This window comes from Rutilus rutilus (genome assembly GCF_951802725.1).
Source record: "Rutilus rutilus genome assembly, chromosome: 18".
In the NCBI taxonomy this organism is placed as follows: Eukaryota; Metazoa; Chordata; class Actinopteri; order Cypriniformes; family Leuciscidae; genus Rutilus; species Rutilus rutilus.
Genome location: NC_140231.1, coordinates 20,901,911 through 20,921,623, shown reverse-complemented (window position 1 = coordinate 20,921,623; position 19,713 = coordinate 20,901,911). Strand labels below are relative to the sequence as shown.

At 37.9% G+C, this 19,713-nt stretch overlaps 3 protein-coding genes across 3 annotated transcripts in view; 1 reads left to right on the top strand and 2 right to left on the bottom strand.

Moving 5' to 3' along the window:
- c6.2 (complement component 6, duplicate 2) overlaps nucleotides 1-19,713 on the bottom strand; it is a 75,186-nt gene that overhangs the window by 35,594 nt on the left and 19,879 nt on the right. The gene's annotated exons all lie outside the window — the stretch shown is intronic.
- ndr1 (nodal-related 1) lies at nucleotides 13,149-15,140 on the top strand (the record flags this gene model as incomplete). Its single annotated transcript, XM_084388370.1, has 3 exons — nucleotides 13,149-13,422; nucleotides 14,140-14,888; nucleotides 14,988-15,140. 3 exons carry the CDS (start codon nucleotides 13,149-13,151, stop codon nucleotides 15,138-15,140), a joined length of 1,176 nt encoding a protein of 391 aa, XP_084244496.1.
- On the bottom strand, nucleotides 15,449-19,109 carry eif4ebp1 (eukaryotic translation initiation factor 4E binding protein 1). Its single transcript, XM_084387370.1, has 4 exons — nucleotides 18,881-19,109; nucleotides 18,568-18,764; nucleotides 16,867-17,061; nucleotides 15,449-16,145 (listed from the first exon to the last, which is right to left on the bottom strand). Exons 2-4 carry the CDS (start codon nucleotides 18,701-18,703, stop codon nucleotides 16,114-16,116), a joined length of 363 nt encoding a protein of 120 aa, XP_084243496.1. The 5' UTR covers nucleotides 18,704-18,764; nucleotides 18,881-19,109; the 3' UTR covers nucleotides 15,449-16,113.

Below are 19,713 nucleotides of genomic sequence, written 5' to 3'. Positions count from 1 at the left end.
AGAGAGAACAATTGGTGTATATATATATATACTGTGTATAAATATATATATATATATACATACATATATATACATATATATACTGTTCATGTGCTTTCAAATTGATTAATACCATCTAACATAAAAGTGTGTTTATATAATATATGTGTGTGTATACATATACACATATATGTATATATATATTTTCTCTATATATACTAAAAAAGAATTGGTCACTCTTCCACTGGAAATCGACTCGCGTCCAGCCATTACTGGAGGCCAGTGATTATTATAGTTTATAAAGTTATAAATATGATTATTTTTCTTACAAAAACACATCACTTCACTTCAGAAGGCCTTTATTAACGGACTGGAGTCATATGGATATATTTTATGATGGATGGATATGCTTTTTTGGGCTTCAAAACCTAGGGCATCCACTCCCATTATAAAGCTTGGAATAGGCAGGATATTTTTAAAATTTAACTCCGATTGTGTTTGGCTGAAAGAAGAAAGTAATATACGGATGGCTTGATGGCGAGTAAATAATAGGATGATTTTCATTTTTGGGTGAACTAACTGTTTAAGACAGCAATCACACACCTTCAACATTTCTCACATTATCACAGTTTATTCGCTATAGTTTAGAAAATGGTAATAAAATATGACAAGAACTCAGAGTTATCAAATCAGCTGATATTTCACTGGTTTTGGCCATCCTTCTGTTAGACCAGGGATGGGCAACTTCGGTCCTGGAGGAGGGCCACTGTCCTAGAGTTTAGCTCCAACCCTGAAAAAATCACCTGCCTGTAATTTTCTAGTAATCCTGAGGACCTTGATTAGCTTGTTCAGGTGTGTTTGATTAGGGTTGAAGCTAAACTCTGCAGGACAGTGAAGTTGGAAGGGGCCGAAGTTGCCCATCCCTGTGTTAGACTGTCTCACAAATGAATTAGGTTGAATAGCTGTCAGTGTCACTGTTGTGTTCTGTTTAGTTTGTTTTTTCATTGGACTTGTCTTCTTCACTGTCATCATTAGTTCAGTTGTATCACCTGGGTTTAGTTCATCAGTATCATAATCATCTGCATCACCTGTGTTCTGTTAATTAGTGTTCATCTGTGTTTGTATTTAGTTCCCTTCTGTGCAGTCAGTCTTTGTCCGTTCTCGTCAATGTAACGTCGTGTTTGGTGTGGGTAAACGTTCTGCCTGTATCTGAATGAATTAGTCAAATTTATGTATTGGAGCCATTGGCCTCTTTGTCTTCTTCAACCTACACCACACCGTGATAGTCAGCCAGTAAATTTAAGTACACAATTAGATAATACCAATTGTTCAGTGGTGTAAAAAGGTTGCATTAGTAATTAAATAAAAAAACACTTAAGCAAAACATGGTCAGGTCAAAGTGTCTTGAATAATTTTTGGTTCCAAATTTTTATAAATGTTACTGGTAGTCCACTGTATGAAGAATTTTTGGGTATAATATGTCACAGTTTACTTTATTTTGGTATCCTCATTCACACAAATTAATTATAGTGTCCTGCACCCACTAGTAAAAAAATATGCCCTTAAATGTGATGCACCAAACAAATCCACTACATTTAAATCCTTCACACAAGGTCCAAAATCCATTGAATTTGCCTAACTTATTCACAGGTCAGTTCCCCTAACCACAGCTGGACGTAATGGACGATAATCAGACATTAGAGTAAATGGCTTATTTTTGCAGAACCTCATGGACACCATCTCAAATTCATTATGAGGTTTCAGAACTCATCAGTGGTATTTAATAAGAGCATTAATTAAACAGACATTAAATACTTAATAGGCATAGAATGCTGTGTGCAAGGCCACTTAATCCAGGCCTAAAACGGAAAGCAATTTCCATATTCAGAACTTATGCCCCAAGGTCACGCTCTAAACCTATCTGGAGATGTCCTGTGGCAACTGTCACAGAGGCAAGAGTTCACACAATGAAATTTCATCCAGCAGTGATAAAAGAGAGGATACCTTTAAAATGAGACACATGGGCTGCATCTACTAACACATATTTTTAAGAAAAGAGCATACTTTAGAAGATAAAAAGGGCAAAATAGTCCATTAAATTATATTTATAATGCACTTTTGTTGGAGATAATAAGAATATTTGACCTGTTAAAACACATGTGCCAATTACTCATACCAAACCGCTCACACCAATTATGGCTCACAGCTCAACAGATTCACGAGAATACAAATCATTTTCCTACATTTTGTTAATCGGCATGACAGCTTGACATTTAGCCTGCCCAACACACACAACGCCTCGCTTTAGCACAAGCACTGTAATGATTAGCAAGTGGAAAACAATTAAGCCTAAAGAAACTTAATGGAGCCGAGCCATATATTAGGCCAATCCGTCTAAGCGTATTTGACAATGAAAGTTCACAAATGTGATGTTTGGCATGCTTGCACGTTGTGATCAGCAATTATATGTCAAGGTGAAAGACTTGCAATACTAAAATCCTTCTTCCCATTAAGCAAATGACAATTCTTCTTGATTGGCGGCTTATTATGCACCTAATTTGCAACTCTCCTAATTGGCTGCCCAAAGAAACACCATGAAAAATGTAAATGGAATGACTAACAGGGTAACTGCTCATCACCGAATCACTTTCAAGATAATTAGAACACTTCTATCAGCCTGTTCATTGGCCCTGAAGAAAGTGTAGCTAAATCTGATATCCACTCACAGAAGAGATGATCCAGTCCAACACACATTTCACTTACGCTGAAAAAATATGAAAACTATAAACAGAACAATATAGATAGATAGAAAATAGTGTTGTGATCATTTTGAAATAGTTATTATAACATGGATAATTCCGACTCTAAATTCTGAATGCAGATACATTCACACCTGTGACCATATTCATTAAAGGAGAACTCCGGTCAATTTTAACATTGAGCTCATTTTTTTGTAAATTTGGAGTGCTGTCAGTACAGAGAACAACGACAAAAATCGTGTTATCCTCTTTTTAAAATGTGCACCCTGTTGACTTAAATGGGGCAAGTTTTAAACCTGCTTTTAGCCTCTCAACATCCTTGATGTGTCATTACAAGTGCCCAGCCATGTTAGATGATTCCTTCAGAGTGAACACGGTGAATCTGACTGCAGTAGATGTGAAAGATATGAATAAAAGTGATGTTTATTCAGCCAGCGCACATACCTGTATTTACTTCCTGTTTTCGGTCGAAGTCCACAGTAGTCGATTATCGAGTTCTCCACTGTTGCTTAGTTACCTATGATCACGCGAGTGAACTTGACAATCGACTACTGACTCATGTTTATGCTAATAACCTTTGAACCACAAGGGCTAGAAACAAAATTCTTATTTGGCCGAACTTCCTGTCCGCCATCTTGATTTTCATTCAAAACCTACTTTTTCGAACTCCTCCTAGACCGTTTGTCCGATTTTCACCAAAATCAAATTGTATCATCTCCAGACTGTGCCGACTAAAAGTTATGGATTTCGTGTCGATAGACGAAACCGTTTTCGTATATCACAGCAGCAAAGTTGAGGCATGATACCAAAAGGACTATTCAGGCTTTATCTCTGCAATGCCTTGACATATTGACACCAAACTTTGTATGTGTCATTGTCACTTCACTCTGACCACATCACATCAGTTTTGTAACTGCGCCACCTATTGGTCGAAAGTGATAATCAATTAAATCAATTTTTCAGCATTTCGTCAAAAATCCTTTTTAAATGTCTTTAATTGCTCATTGTTGCAGTTGGTCTGACACTTTCAGGCATGTCTTGTCATCTTTTTCTGCTTGGCCCCGATAATTGCTGCTTGCAGCTATATTTTTATTTACTTTCATGTTTTGTTCTACAGCATAAATGATCAAATGTGAATTTTAAAGCAGTTTGATTTAAATGCAAGTTTTTTTTGCTGTAGTCTTCATGTATTTGTTAACAACAGCTGCAAAAATCACGATTTGACTGTGATCATTTATATTGTAGAACAAAATGTTAAAGTATTTTCAAGTAATGTTCAGTTATAAATCTAAACATATTCTATAACGCCATTAGAAATTCTAAAATTCTAATTTTTGCCCCCAATTATAGGGCTACAAAGTGAACAGTTCTATTAATAATAAATATAAATGTTTACCTCTGTGGTAAAATAGCTGAATAGACAGCATCACATGCTTATTGCTTTATAGAAATGAACAAAATTAGAAATAATTTAGAATGTTTTAGAGTCTATCAAGGGTATTTATGTTTAGTATTATTAGTTTTATATTAATAACACAAACAGCACAAACAGTTTTCACTTGTGCTTGGACAGCTGTCAAAAAATTGTATTCACTTTTCCTGCACATGCATTATGCTCTTTTGATATTGGTGCTTGAAAGGTTCAGAGAAAAACAGAGACGAGCCATTAAACAAAATAAGGGCCCAAAACACATTTCTGAGAGAAGTAGCCCTGCCTCTAACAAAACCAATTCATCGTCGTGACACATTGAAAGATGAATTGAAAGAAGTTCAATGAAAGAAGTTCACAAATCACGAGAGGATTTTGTCAGTTTTGTTTACCAAACCATACTTTCAATATCACTTAAAGTCAAGCTTGAGTAACCTGATTCTTGAAATGTTTTGATATACTCACAATATAAAGAGCTGTTGGTGTTTGTACCAGCAAACACCAACAAACTGTTAAAGTCACTCGGATAAATATACTCACAAACCATGTAATTGTTCTTTTGCTCTGGGGAATGGGACTATTTTTAAGGTGTAACAGTCAGTGGGCTTGCAGAGCATTTGAGTGATCAGGGGACCATAAACTAGCTCACACAGCTTGATACGCTGAGATTGACCAGCACCATCAATGTCTTGCCAGATCAAGCGTAAACCCAGAAAGCCCCATGAGGTTGAAAGGAGACACTCACAGGATTCAGTTGCTGTCTTTTGACTCGAGCCAAAGTCAAAAGACAGCAAGTTCGTTGTGTTGACCAAATATATTGCACTTGAAACAGCTTAAACACGTTAGTAAAACCCATTTGATATAGACATTCATTTTCTTGAGAATTTCTGTTTTTAGTTAAAGGAAGGGTATGCAATTTGTTTTATAAACACTTATTATTATACTGGTTGAAACTCTCTTCACACCCTAATAGCAATCATTAATAGAAGTGGTCTAAATATTAAAACATGTATATAAAGGATTATTAGGAACACCACTAATACTGTGTTTGACCCCCTTTCGCCTTCAGAACTGCCTTAATTCTACGTGGCATTGATTCAACAAGGTGCTGAAAGCATTCTTTAGAAATGTTGGCCCATATTGATAGGATAGCATCTTGCAGTTGATGGAGATTTGTGGGATGCACATCCAGGGCACGAAGCTCCCGTTCCACCACATCCCAAAGATGCTCTATTGGGTTGAGATCTGGTGACTGTGGGGGCCATTTTAGTACAGTGAACTCATTGTCATGTTCAAGAAACCAATTTGAAATGATTCGAGCTTTGTGACATGGTGCATTATCCTGCTGGAAGTAGCCATCAGAGGATGGGTACATGGTGGTCATAAAGGGATGGACATGGTCAGAAACAATGCTCAGGTAGGCCGTGGCATTTAAACGATGCCCAATTGGCACTAAGGGGCCTAAAGTGTGCCAAGAAAACATCCCCCACACCATTACACCACCACCACCAGCCTACACAGTGGTAACAAGGCATGATGGATCCATGTTCTCATTCTGTTTACGCCAAATTCTGACTCTACCATCTGAATGTCTCAACAGAAATCAAGACTCATCAGACCAGGCAACATTTTTCCAGTCTTCAACTGTCCAATTTTGGTGAGCTCGTGCAAATTGTAGCCTCTTTTTCCTATTTGTAGTGGAGATGAGTGGTACCCGGTGGGGTCTTCTGCTGTTGTAGCCCATCCACCTCAAGGTTGTGCGTGTTGTGGCTTCACAAATGCTTTGCTGCACACCTCGGTTGTAACGAGTGGTTATTTCAGTCAAAGTTGCTCTTCTATCAGCTTGAATCAGTCGGCCCATTCTCCTCAACAAGGCATTTTCGCCCACAGGACTGCCGCATACTGGATGTTTTTCCCTGTCAAGTTCCCTCACTCTAGTGAGGTTCAACCCTGCAGTTTCCCCCACTTGAAAGGGTATGCTTGCCTCTGAAGGTTTGGACTGGATTTTACTCAATGACCAGGAATCAATTCTTTCTTTTCTTTCTTTTATTTGAAAGTTGTCATGGCCAAAAGCAGGTAAAAAACCTTAAACACAAACACAAGTGGGTCAAAATACAATAAACCCAAGTAACCATAATAAAGCATCATAACACAGGATCAAGCACTTAATTTTAAACACTAGAAATTAGTCATGACAATAAGTAAAAAAGAAACCCCATATCTGAAGCACAATCCCACACTTTCAACTTTTACCCTTTTAAAATCTTTACAGTACATATTCTTTTAACTGTACTTTTAAACCTTCATGATGTTAAATGTATAACACTTTAGCTTACAATTCAAGCACATGATTTTTTTTTTTCTTTTTTTAATACACACATTTTACCCTAAGTATAATTATATGATTCCCTTAAATGTTAAAATCCACCACACAGCACAAACGAATGCTCACCGACTCCTTCCTTGTTCAAACAAGCTTTAGTCCTGCAGTATCATTTCCAGGCCCAGTTTCTCCACACATCTTCCCAGTCTGCTTACCATCCTGTGAGTGACTCCAATTCCCCTAATCACCAGATCCTTCCCACCTGGTGACTAACTAGCTGTCTGCAGCTGGGAGCCACACCCACCAAAGCACCCAGGCAGAAAGGGTGTGGTCTGCAGCTCAGCTCAACATTCCCTTTTCACACCATTCTTTGTAAACCCTAGAAATGGTTGTGCGTGAAAATCCCAGTAACTGAGCAGATTGTGAAATATTCAGACTGGCCCGTCTGGCACCAACAACCATGCCACGCTCAAAATTGCTTAAATCACCTTTCTTTCCCATTCTGACAGTCAGTTTGGAGTTCAGGAGATTGTCTTGACCAGGACCACACCCCTAAATGCATTGAAGCAACTGCCATGTGATTGGTTGATTAGATAATTGCATTAATGAGAAATTGAACAGGTGTTCCTAATAATCCTTTAGGTGAGTGTATATATATCTTATGTGGAAGTCTCCGGACCAAAAAAAGTTTTGTCCTATCATTGCATTTTTTTTGTGGAAACCATAGTTATTTTTTCAGGATTCTTTGATGAATAGAAAGTTCAAAGAACAGTATTTATTAGATTTTTTTTTCTTTTGTTCCATTTAGGGATGCACCGCAATTACGGCCGCCAAAAAAGGCATTTTTGGGTTTTGGCCGAAGAAGAACGCTCCACTCAATATTCAATATTCTCTGTAGACTTGTTTCTGTTTGCAATAGCCCTAGCCCTATACTATACTAACGTACTATACAGCATACTATTTCACTATATGTTGAAATTGCATTTGCTCTATGCCTGTATAAGCTACATATATAGCATATACAGGCCTATCTATAGATATATAAAAAAAAAACCTGTAAATAACAAATCAGCTCCATAGCCGATTCCAAGTGATTAAGAGGGCAACGTAAGCAATGACGTACATCCGAGTGAAAATAATGGAGGAAAGTTATGACATGACAGATACCGGAGATCATTTTCTCAGCACACAGCTGTTATTATGGAGGTATGAGATGACTGCAATCAAACCGAGAGAAGATCTGTCATTTCCAACAGCTGAGGATGCTCTTACCTTGCCCCTCGGCTGATTGATGTCATCACAGACGATGATAATGAATGCCAACTAAATAACTTCAGACAAGCTCTGAAAATTCACATTATCCATTACCATCGGCCGCAGCAATGTGTTTTGTGTATCGGAAGAAAACAGACAGGAATATGAAAATGCTATTTTTTTTATTGCCTTTATTGATAAGACACTTTTCTCAGTTGCAATATGTAAGCATGTAGTCAAAAGGACCTTTTTAAAGTAAACCATTTTCAAATGACCTAGTATTAAAATAAGTTAAAATTCTCAGAAAAAAGGATAATTTTTCCTGCAAGAAAAAGTCACATTGTATTTCTTTTTTGATTATTTCTCAATTGCTGTTCCACAGTCTCCTCCACAAATTATAGGAGTAAAATAGACAGAGGACACCGTTGGGAAACAATACACCAAACTACAGATTGTTAAAAAAATCTTACATGAAGATTTCTGTGTCATTTCTCAGCAGGCTTTTCAAACATGTTGTATTTTCAGCGTTTGACGTAAGCATTGCCCCATAACTTGAGGACAAGAGGCTTTGTTGGATTTAACTCTAAATTTAAGACTGTCACCGCCAATCAGAACAAAATTTGTTGACAAGCAGAAATGGATACAGCTCCGTAGCATGATAAACCAGACTGACAGTTTATCCAAGAAAGCCTAATTCATCTCTCCTAAGCCTCGTCCGCTCAAAGGAGTGTTTATTTCTTTATTTATTCCCACATTCAACAGTAGAAATATTTGTATCCAAAGCTGCGGTGTGGTGGTGCAAAATAAGAGATAAGGCGCTGTGCTGATGTATCACCCACTTATGTGGCACACAAACATCACAAACACACTTCAACCTCCAGAAAGTAAACCCTGTTATCTGTCGAACATTCATGCCGCTTTTGAGTACAGAAAAGTAACCCCAATTTACGCACTGGGCCTAAAGATATTTGTCTGGACGTGACATAAGGGTTCTTGAAATCATAGGAAGGTTGGTAGGATAAGAGTTCCAATTTGTGGAGATGTACACCTTTTAAATGAAAGGAAATGCCTTTGATCTTAAAAATAAGCCAAACACTTTCATCTACGGGATGTAACTTTTGTTTACACGGGTCACCAATTTCTGTAACTCAAAGCTAAATGTTACGAAATGACCAATCGGCTTTAGATTGCGACAATTCTAGATCAGGGGTTTTCAAACCTTTTAATGCCACCGGTCCCCATTTAGGACGAGCCCTTTTGCAAGGGACCCCCTTCCTAAAATATAAAGATAGATATACATTTTCATCTATATTTTCATCATACATACTGGCCAAATGTTTGGGGTCAGTTTGTTGTTTTTTTAAAATACTTTTAATCCACAAAGATGCAAAAGTAACAGTAAAGGCTTTTACACAGTAACAAAACATTTCTATTTCAAATAAAATTCTGTTCTTTTGAACTTTCTATTTTTCACTGTTTTCGCAAAAATATTAAGCATGTTTTCAATATTGATAATACTACGAAATGTTTCTTGAGAAGCAAATCGGCATATTAGAATGATTTCTGAAGGATCATGTGACACTGAAGACTGGAGTAATGGTGCTGAAAATTCAGCTTTGCCATCACAAGAATAAATGACATTTAAGAATATATTCAAATAGAAAACCGTTATTTTAAACTGTAAAAATATTTGACAATAATTACTGTTTTTACTGTATCAGCCTTGGTGAGCATAATAGATGTCTTTGAAAAACCATTAAAATATTCTACTGCCCGCACAAATTTTAACAGTAGTGGATACAGTAAAAAAAAAGAGAGAGAGAGAGAAAAGATTATAAACGCGCTTAAAATAATATCTGTAAAATATTTACTTTAAGTTGCCACTGAATCTTTCTTTGCCCTCAATGGGAGTACCGTTAGATGTATAAACCTGAGGAGAAAACTAACAAAAGTCAATGTTATTTATAATTAATACATTATTGACAATGACAATGACCATTTTATTCATTTACATTTTGACATTATATTTAGAACCTTTCCACTGGCATCCCCAAGTTTTTTCAACAGAATTTATTTCTGATCCTCACAACCATGGCTATTTTCCCAAAAACAGTGAAACACAGCCAAATTCTGACATTTACGTCTATGATACTCCTTTTGAGCCCCTGAATCATGAGACAGCACTGAAATGCAGCAGCAGTATTTAGAAGTGAGCATTTTGGCCAAATTTATCAAATCAAATCAAATAAATAAACAAATACTCATGTATCCTGTCCCGGAGGCGAATGCTCTATTTCTGTAATTCCAGCTGCCCTGAAAATCTTGATGTTTACCGTGGCAGATTCAGAGTGGCACATGGCTGGCTGTTATAGAGAGAAAAGGATAAGATTGCCGACCATAATAGTGCAGACTGAAGAAAAGATTTTACTCAGCTTTCCAATAAAAGCATTGATAAAGGATCATCTATGACCCACACCAACATTAAAGATGCATGAAAGTGGATAAATGAGCTATCATTTAGCTAATAATAATAAAAGAAAACTTAAATATTTATTGTGCTTTCTCAGCAAGAGTTAAAGGTACGGTACATGGATCCATGTAACATCATTATGGATTCTGAACCTATAAGCCATATTGGCCTGTCCATGGTTAAAATGAAACCAATGTGTCCGTATTGGAGCACATTGTGGTGTGGGATTCAAGCCCCTAACAACAATGATCTTTGTCAGCATACAGTCCTGCCTCCAATGCTGCTAGGACAAAAAGAAAAGAAAAAAGGAGAAAAAAAAAGCGTACTTTCTGAGCAATTTCATTGCCTTAGTGTCCCTGCAATTTCTGCTATCAGACTGATGGGGAAAAAAAGCCATTCCTAGCGAACAATGTCAGGACTGAGGTTTAATGAGAGACGCTGATTCATCTATGGATTCCTGGCAGTGCAACCAAATTAAAAAGAGATAGCTTTGAAGGTGCTTAAACACTATCTGTTTATCTCCTATTCTGAGATATGTGTAGACGCATGACATCCAGCCAGCTTTGAAAGTGTCAGGTCTGGCTAGAATTAGTAAATAATAATAATAAAGACTCATATTATCTGCTCTTTGATAATGAGGTGTTTATTAAACCAAAACAATACTGTATGCAGCAAAGCATAAGTTACACCAACCATCACCATGCTGTTTTTGTGATCTATTTATCATGGTATATGCATTCAAAGGTGTGCAGTCAGTCTGTTGACAGAGTGATCTCTCCAGCTGCTGTAAAGACAGAGACAGCATCTGCCTGAATCTTAATCAAATAGCACAATCTCACTGGATTTAAGTTGGTATCAAAGGCTTATTTCAAATGCAGGTGCTTCGCTGGACAGAGGGTAATTATCCCCATTATTCAAATGACACAAAGGCAGGCCCTTTCATATTTCATGGCCTTTTTGTTTTTTGTTGTCATCCCTAACGCAAGTGTGCACTTTTCTTCCAGCGCCACACAAAGGGCTTGATTCTGTTTTCTTTCTCGATGCTCCCTTTTTTCCCCTACCGGAGAGTCCTGAGGTCTCTGTTTTGCAAACCGATTCACAGCAATCAGGGTCTCTGCCGATTAATTAGGCTGTCTGCCCAAAGCAAGGCATGTCTGTCACAACAGGTCAGCATCACTTAGTTCTACCATATCATACCACACATAGGCTACACAAGCAATCAATAGCAAACACACTGATCTTGATATGGCAAAAATGAGCAATAGACCACTAAATAGCTATCTTAGACAGATAGATAGATAGATAGATAGATAGATAGATAGATAGATAGATGACAGAAAAGAGCGATAGTCAGCTAGAAAGCTAGACAGACAGATATGGATGGATGGATGGATTCTCTTAAGGTTCAAATGCATGGCAGAAAAGGAGCAATAGACAGCTAGAAAGCTATGGACAGACAGACGAGTATATTAAGACACATGAATATACACAAAAAATTAACCGAGATTTCACAAAATTTATAATGCTATGGACAATGAATTTATAAGATCTGACACTTATTAGCATCAAATGGCTGAGTATGTGGGAGGAAGGCTCAGTGCCAATTTCTGTCTTACTTATCAGTGTTACTATGTGTGAGATTGCAACTGACATTCACAGCTGGTCTGCTTCAATTCTGTGACGAGAAATAATGTGTGTGTGTGTGTGTGTGTGTGTGTGCCGTCGTATGAATCTCACCTGAGCACTCAGAATCCGCACAAAGCTTGTCAACACATCACACGGGCAGTGTCAGGAGAAATAAGTGACGTAAAGATTAACAGTCGATATTTTAGTTGCCTACAGAGAGAATCTTCGAGCTTTATCGCTTTGTTAACGATTTGGCACATCATTTTCGAAAGTCAAGGAAGGTATAGCAAAAGGTGAAAGTTTGAAGGCAGCGCCCCCTGTTGTATAAAATGCTTCAATACAAAGAAAGAAAGAAAGAAAGAAAGAAAGAAAGAAAGAAAGAAAGAAAGAAAGAAAGAAAGAAAGAAAGAAAGAAAGAAAGAAAGAAAGAAACTGTCTATGGGGTTCTATTGGTGCTTCTCAAATCTATGCATAAAAATCGGACCTTACCAAACCATGGCTGGAAATATTCGGTTCAGAATCAGATTAAGTTGCTTCTTTTCGATCGGGAGGTAAAGCATTTAACATTTCATTGGTCATATGGTATGGCTACCATAAGGTCACGAATTGCTATGTCTATGAATGCAAAAAATACTAATTTTATATAAAGCTTTAGGTTATATAAAAAGATAGCCTATAGGCTAAAAGATTGTATTTTGGCCACAGGTTATAGATGGAGTCGGTAACAAACATCTACAAGATAGGCTACTGTGTTATCATCATATGCTGTAGGTAAAGTCAAGCAGCCAAAAGATGCGGTAACATGAATATAAAAATGTTATAATGTGGAGATTTCCAATGACACGCTGCCCAGGCTACTATTTCTTCTGATAGCCTATGGATAACGACATTACTTCCTCTATTTTCATTCAAACTAAGAAATAGTCCAGCATTCGGGGTGTTTTTCTCCTTTTAATCAAAGGGACTTGATGAACAGATGTAGTCCACTAATATTATTGTTTAAGTACACTCTCAAAAGGACCTTCAATACACAGCGCTCGAGAAGAAGAATTAATGTTTTCACACCCTTTGACGCACAAAAGACTGCTGGTTTCGATACACGGCGACCCAGGGACATGTATCCCTTTATGGATCACAAGGACACTTCAAAGACCCAAAGGACCTCACAGACCATCAAAAGACTTCAAGTTTCTATAAGTGAATTAAGATGGCCTGGCAGCACTCATTACACTCACTTTCCAGGGGACTGTGTAGGAGCAGGATCTCAGAGACATTCCTCTGCGTGGTGGATCTTAACCAATATTTGACATGAGGTGGTTTATCTGCGGGGTCCTGAGCGCAGTTCTCGCGCTGGTGAACTCCACGGTGTCCTTTCCTGGATTTCACGATGCGTTGAGGAATAGGATGCGAGCACCTGGTAAGAGCGGCGGAGGTCAGGCGGGTCAGAGCCGACACACCAGCAGGTATCCGCTCTACATGATGCACCTCTACCGGACCTTTCTGACCGGAGACGACAAACAAACCAGCCACGAAAACCCAACTCTTTACGAGTCCGATTCGGTCTTGAGTCTCTTCGCCAAAAGTGAGTAGGTCTATAATTTTTTTTTTAAATCTTTAAATTAATTTTACACATTATTTGTACATTATAGGCTACAACGTTTTACAATAGTATGCCGATATTTTTCCTAATTTTTGGATGTTTCCGATGATAATATATAGGCCTATACATATAATAAATTGAAAAAATTATTTTCTATACAAAGATGAAATATAGCGACAGGGATTTTATTGCACGATCAATCGCTGCATTCGGCGGTCAAACATTTACCGAAAATCTTTAAATGCTTCCTACAGAACAAGTGTTCTAGGCTAGCCTACCAGTGAAAAAAATAAAAAATAATTAAAGTTTAAAATAAGGCACATTTATTTCGTAAGTAGCCGCAAATAAAGTCGGCCGCCGGTCATTATCGCAAAACAAATCTCTTCAGGTTGATACAAGACCCCCGGGGGAAATAATTTGATAGTAGTAGTTTAGCTGGTTCTAAGCTATTAGCCAAGTCACGTATTATGTTTATTAGTTAGCGTGTGTATTAGCTGCAAGACGTCTGTTTCAAAGTGGCTTGGGCAGCAATACACATCTCAACAATAAGAACATTCTACTTTATTAATTGCTTGTCCTGAATATACCCATGTGTGAAAACATCCTTTAAGATAATTAAGCACCACACTTATCCTTTCTAGACTGTTTAACTAACTGTCCCTTGACCGGTAACCAATTTCTTGTCCAAATATTTTTCAGGTTGCCATCAGGTTGGTGACAAATTAGCTGTGACATTTGACATGTCCTCCATATCAACAAGCGATGACGTCCAGCGGTCTGAACTTCGCATTCGCCTTCCAGAGTTCACCTCTGAGATTGCGGTGGATATCTATCATGAATCAAAACGAGAGTGCGACCGAAGCCCCTGTGACGAAGTACGCCTTCACCTGGGCAGCGTGAAAGCCAACCCAAGTGACCCAACCTCCCATTCCTCCTGGAGGATCTTCAACATCACAGCGCTGCTCAAGTACTGGTTGCACCAGGGTGAGAGCGTTTCCTCGGAGGAACCCGTCCAGGTGTCTTCAAGTGCTGAGAAAGAGGGGCACGAGAGTTTCCAGCATCTTACAGCTAACAGGGTCATGATGGTGGTTTACTCCAAGCAGAACCAGGCAAAGACTTCCACCCTCATCCAGACTGCGGAGCACTCCAAGTATGTCGCTCTGGACCGGGCCGGTGGTGGAAGTGAACCTGTGCCTCGGCGTCACAGGAGGAACCACAGGACTGACGACAGAGTGCGAGACGCAGCAGCTAGCATGATTCCAGGTGTTTCGCAAGAAGGGGAGAAGAAACCTCTCTGCAAGAAGGTAGATATGTGGGTGGACTTCGATCAGATAGGCTGGAGCGACTGGATCGTTTATCCAAAGCGCTACAATGCCTTTCGATGTGAAGGTAACTGCCCTACACCTGTTGATGAGACCTTTACTCCAACCAACCATGCCTACATGCAGGTAAGAATCTTTTTAAACCTTTGATATAGTTGTGATTATTACTTTAAAATGTTTTGTTTGCTAGACCGACTCTAATGTTTGTTGTCTCGTCATTTGCAGAGTCTTTTGAAGCTGCACCACTCAGACCGCGTCCCATGCTTGTCCTGCGTACCCACCCGTCTGGCTCCTCTCTCCATGCTCTACTACGAGAACGGCAAGATGGTCATGAGACACCATGAAGGGATGGTTGTAGGAGAATGTGGCTGCCACTGAGTCTCCAAACCCCCAAATGAACTTAACACTAGCACTTTGGATATGCTCCTCAAAGCAGGAAAAACATATTTAAGCACGAATCAATCGAAATTGGTTTCATTTGTACAGTATTTTCACTTGAAATAATTGAGGTACCCTGCACTGAGGCACCTGGATTACTTGATGCTATTTTTGAAAGCCTTGTGCGTTTACCTAATTTGTAAATAGTAGAGTATGTAAATTACCAAATGTAATAAAATTTTTCATAATGGTTATGCATTGTCTTATGAATTTGAAAATCATCAGCAGCAAATAAATAAGCCAAACACTTGTAAATTCTCTGGTGTTTATTGTTTTTTTTTTTATGCTTAAATGTCTCTTAAGTAATATCAGGGAAGTTAAGAGAACTTCACAGCAAAAAAAAAAAAAAAAAAAGGCATTTTACATTCTGTTGAATGACACTTTAGGTGAGAATACTCTTCAGGATAAACAAAAATTAGATTTTACCATTACAAAAAGTATTCAGGTATTATGGTATGCTAAATTTATAGGAGTTGGCATCTGGATTTTCCTCCACATGACTCTTGTTGAGACAACCACCAAAAAGAGGTGTTGCTCCACCAACTGATCATTCTGCAAAACTACACAAATCTGTATCAAATAAACAATGTCACATGGTGGCCTGTTGGATGTCCCCCATGTCTTGTATAGAGCTTGGGATGCACTATCTGACATCTGAGATAGTGGCTCTTTCAGGCACAACAGTGTTAGCTGATGTTGAGAATCTAAAGTAATGGCTTTGTGCGCGTCTTGAGCGACAGCATCCGTACAGAAAAGGAAAATATCTTTTGGACAGTAGATAAATGAAAAAAGAAAGACAGATGACATGGAAGGAGAAGTCTTCTGTGCATTTATCCTCTCAGGGAACAGTTGTCATCACAGTAATATTCATTACAGTCGTCGCCTCCTTCGTGTGGCAGGTCCTCTATTGTAGTTAGATATCCATTTCAAACTGGGCATCATCCCCTTGAAATCACAGACAAAATTTATATTTATTGAACATATGTAATCCTATGAAGCCTACTGTATCATATTTGATAGACAATTTCACAAGTCCTCTAAATGATCAACAATCTACTACGTGATTTCTTTCGTCTGATAGTTTATGCTTTTTTAGAAAGCAAAATGACTTTTAGTACAATAATTAGGCTGTGGTACACTGTTTGCTGTGAAATCTTTAATGATTTTTATGAAGTAAACGCAAGAATAACTTTTATATTGTTCGTAATATTTCAAAATGAACACTTACTGAACTAAAGAAACTTAATTATCCTTTTTTTTTTTTTTTTAAGTCTAAATGAGAGTATAATACATTAAGGTTTTGAGGAATGTTTAACTGAACAATTTCTGTATTATCATTGTATAGCTTGGCAAGGCATTATGTTTTTCCCCACAAAAGACAAACTACAGCTTTGATCATAAAGCCAAGCATTTAAATATAATTTTACAAAATCATATTATTGGAAGATATTTATATGCACTATGTAATCAGTCTGTTTCATGCATCACTTTACGAGCCATTAAAGCCTAATGTATCAATTACGAAACCTTGAAAAGTGTCTAACGGTTCAATAAAATGCTTCATTTCAAATAATTTGTTTTTTTTCTTCAGATTATTATTTAATATGTCAGTCTTTACAGGGTTAATAGCTTTTAGCTTCAGAGCACGTCTGTAAGTTGCTTTTACCTGCGCTCTTGTCCGCTAGGGGGCTGATGTTGTTATTATTGACCGTCTGTTTGGGGTGGGCCTTGTCATTTTTAATGGTGACCGAAGGAGGACTGGTCACCCCCGGAATGTCAGGGAGGCAGCAGGGCGGTGTGCGGGCCAACGGGGAACTGCGACAGTCCAGCAGGAACTTTCGATCATAGATGATCCGGGTGCCTATATATAATTTAGTAATCAAATAAAATACAGATGAGGTTAAGCTATGTTAAGGAAACGATGGTTCTATATCAAGATCTGCTCTATAACAAGAGCAGAGTTGACCGACAAGCCTGTGAAAACATGGAGGCCAACCAGGTGCGTTTGGGCTGTGCCATGTTAATGTTGCAAGCAGCATTCAATCCCAGCATGTGTAAACATGTCCCTATGACGGTGCATTTTACAACATTCAACAGTTGCATCATTAAAGGGTTGAGCTTTGCAAAGCGTCAATGTTTGACAAACTGCTTTCTCACATTTTATCCTAATCAGAATAGTGTTAAGAGAAAAGCACAAGCCAACAGGCTGAAATGGAGCAGTGAGAACACACTATCAGCTCTACTCATATCAGCCCTGTTGAACCTACTGTGAACCTTCACACACACGTAGAAACATCCTTGAACTACATTCACTCAGTGAGGTAATGCCAATGAGTGCATTACAGCAGCACCCAGAAACACCCGTAAACATACCACATGGTTTATGCATAGAAATCAAGCTTGTACACCAAAACACAAGTGATAAAAATGACACACTATTTAACCAATAAAAAGTCACATGACAAAAATTCCCCAGGGAATATAACAATATAACACACCGAATTTGTCCCACAATAAATTGAGTGTTACATCATGGCTGATGGTTAAATGATGATCTGGACTAAGAAACAGCTATTGATACACTGTTTACAATAATAAGAACAGTTGCCCTTATGATCTAGAAAAGCAGAAGTGTGGTGTACACTGGGAAACCAACAAAGTCACATGATTCGGGTGCTGTCACATCCTCTTTTGTGGACTGTTTAAAATCTCTGTCAGCTAAAAAAAATAAAATAAACATATAGACATTATAGAATATGCATTTAGATTTTCAGTTTTTCACAATTGTTCAAGAGCCTTAAACACCATGTCAGCATTTCCAAAATCCACTTGAAGGTCGTTCAAGGCCATGATGTTTACTCATAAATGAAACGGTTTAATTTTACACAATTTCAAATAGGGAGGTTGTTTTATTACGGTCTCTTTCAACAATTTATAATTTATAGTTATTTAAATTTATATTTAAAATTAGCCAACCCCTGTTTCTACGTTCACAATTTTATATTTAAACATTTTAATAACAGTATTTCTGCAATTGTCATGTCTGAGCAGATTTGCAGAACATTGTTTCGCCAAACAAACAAACAAACAAAAAAAAAATTCCGTGTCAATAAAACAATATTCTTCTTATCGTGACGATAACATTCCTGCATGTATTACCTGTTCACGGCTACAGTTTAAAGGCAAACAATACAAGACAAACAGGCTGAAGCATTTTGAGCACGCGCACCGCAATCTGTCAAGCACAAAGACAATGCGAGCGGTGCGCGAGCTCTGAGATGCATCGCTATGTCGCGATCAAAACAAAAACAATGCCTGCACTGCGACAGCTGCGAACGCTTCCAAACTGCAAGTTCGTGACATTTACCTCCAGGAGTCGTGCTAAAAAGGGTCCCTCCGGGAGTTGTAGAGTAATCATGAGGCATATGGGCCGCATCGTTGATTATGACTCGTCTGGTGGTCGGAATTGCCTGACTGGTGGTCTTCTGACTGCTCATGGACATTTTCAACACTATTGCAACCACAAACTCAGCCAGCTGCCTTTATCAAATAGTGTCTTTGCACCTTAAAGTAAAAGAATACAACAATTAAGTTAGAACAAATTTTACTGGGATTTTTTTTTTTTTTTAAATATATGTTAGCAGCAGTTTAACGTCAAGTTACTCTCTCTAATTATTTACCTTGTCCGTTTGTGGCAAACTTGACTACATACAAAAATAAATACTACTAAATATTTGAGCCTGTATTACACTTCATTCACACACTCACACTCGCAAACTAGCTAAATGCTAGGCTTCTCCGCGACCACGTTTTCTCTCTCACTCCCTCATGCACACAACACCACGCACTCAACAAAACATGAGCAGGAAAGGGCTATTTAAAACGGAGAATTGACGCAACGGCGCCCCCACTGGTATGCGTTAGTACTGCAAGACAACGATGGGAAATGTAGTTTTTCCGATGTTTACAGGGGTTATTTCCGTTACACCGAAAAAACGATTTGTCATTCATTGTTGTTTTTGAAATTGCAACATTTCCACTGAAATCAATCCGATTCAGAGATTATCACTAGAATGCGATTGATTGTCTTGACATTCGCTAGACATTTGATTGATTTTATCTTTATCAAAAAAGGCTATCCTAGTTAAAAAAAAAAAAAAAAAAATCTTTATTTTAAGAAGACAGTATCAGAATAACAAATTGGGGTACCTGCAGACTTTTTGTCATCATTTACTCACTCTCATGTTGTTTCAAACCTGTTAGATATTTGTTGTTGGTATAACCAGACAGGGCATCCATTGACTCATTGTTTTGTTTTGTTTTTCCTAACGTTACTATGGTTACCGTCAACTGTTTGACTACCAACATTCTTCAAAATATCTTCTTTTGTGTTTTACAGAACAAAGAAACTCATGAAGGTTCGGAAAAACATGAGGGTGTGTAAATATTGACAATTTTTTTCATTTTGGAGTTAACTATCCGTTTAAATTCATGTGCACCAAATTTAAAGCCA

Excerpts from the sequence above, each read along its gene's own strand:
- eif4ebp1 (XM_084387370.1), bottom strand. The coding sequence starts at position 18,703 with ATGTCCATGAGCAGTCAGAAGACCACCAGTCAGGCAATTCCGACCACC. Across the intron at positions 17,062-18,567 it reads TTTTAGCACGACTCCTGGAG|GCACCCGGATCATCTATGAT; the intron begins GTAAATGTCACG and ends AATTATATATAG. Across the intron at positions 16,146-16,866 it reads CCTAGCGGACAAGAGCGCAG|GGGATGATGCCCAGTTTGAA; the intron begins GTAAAAGCAACT and ends TGTGATTTCAAG.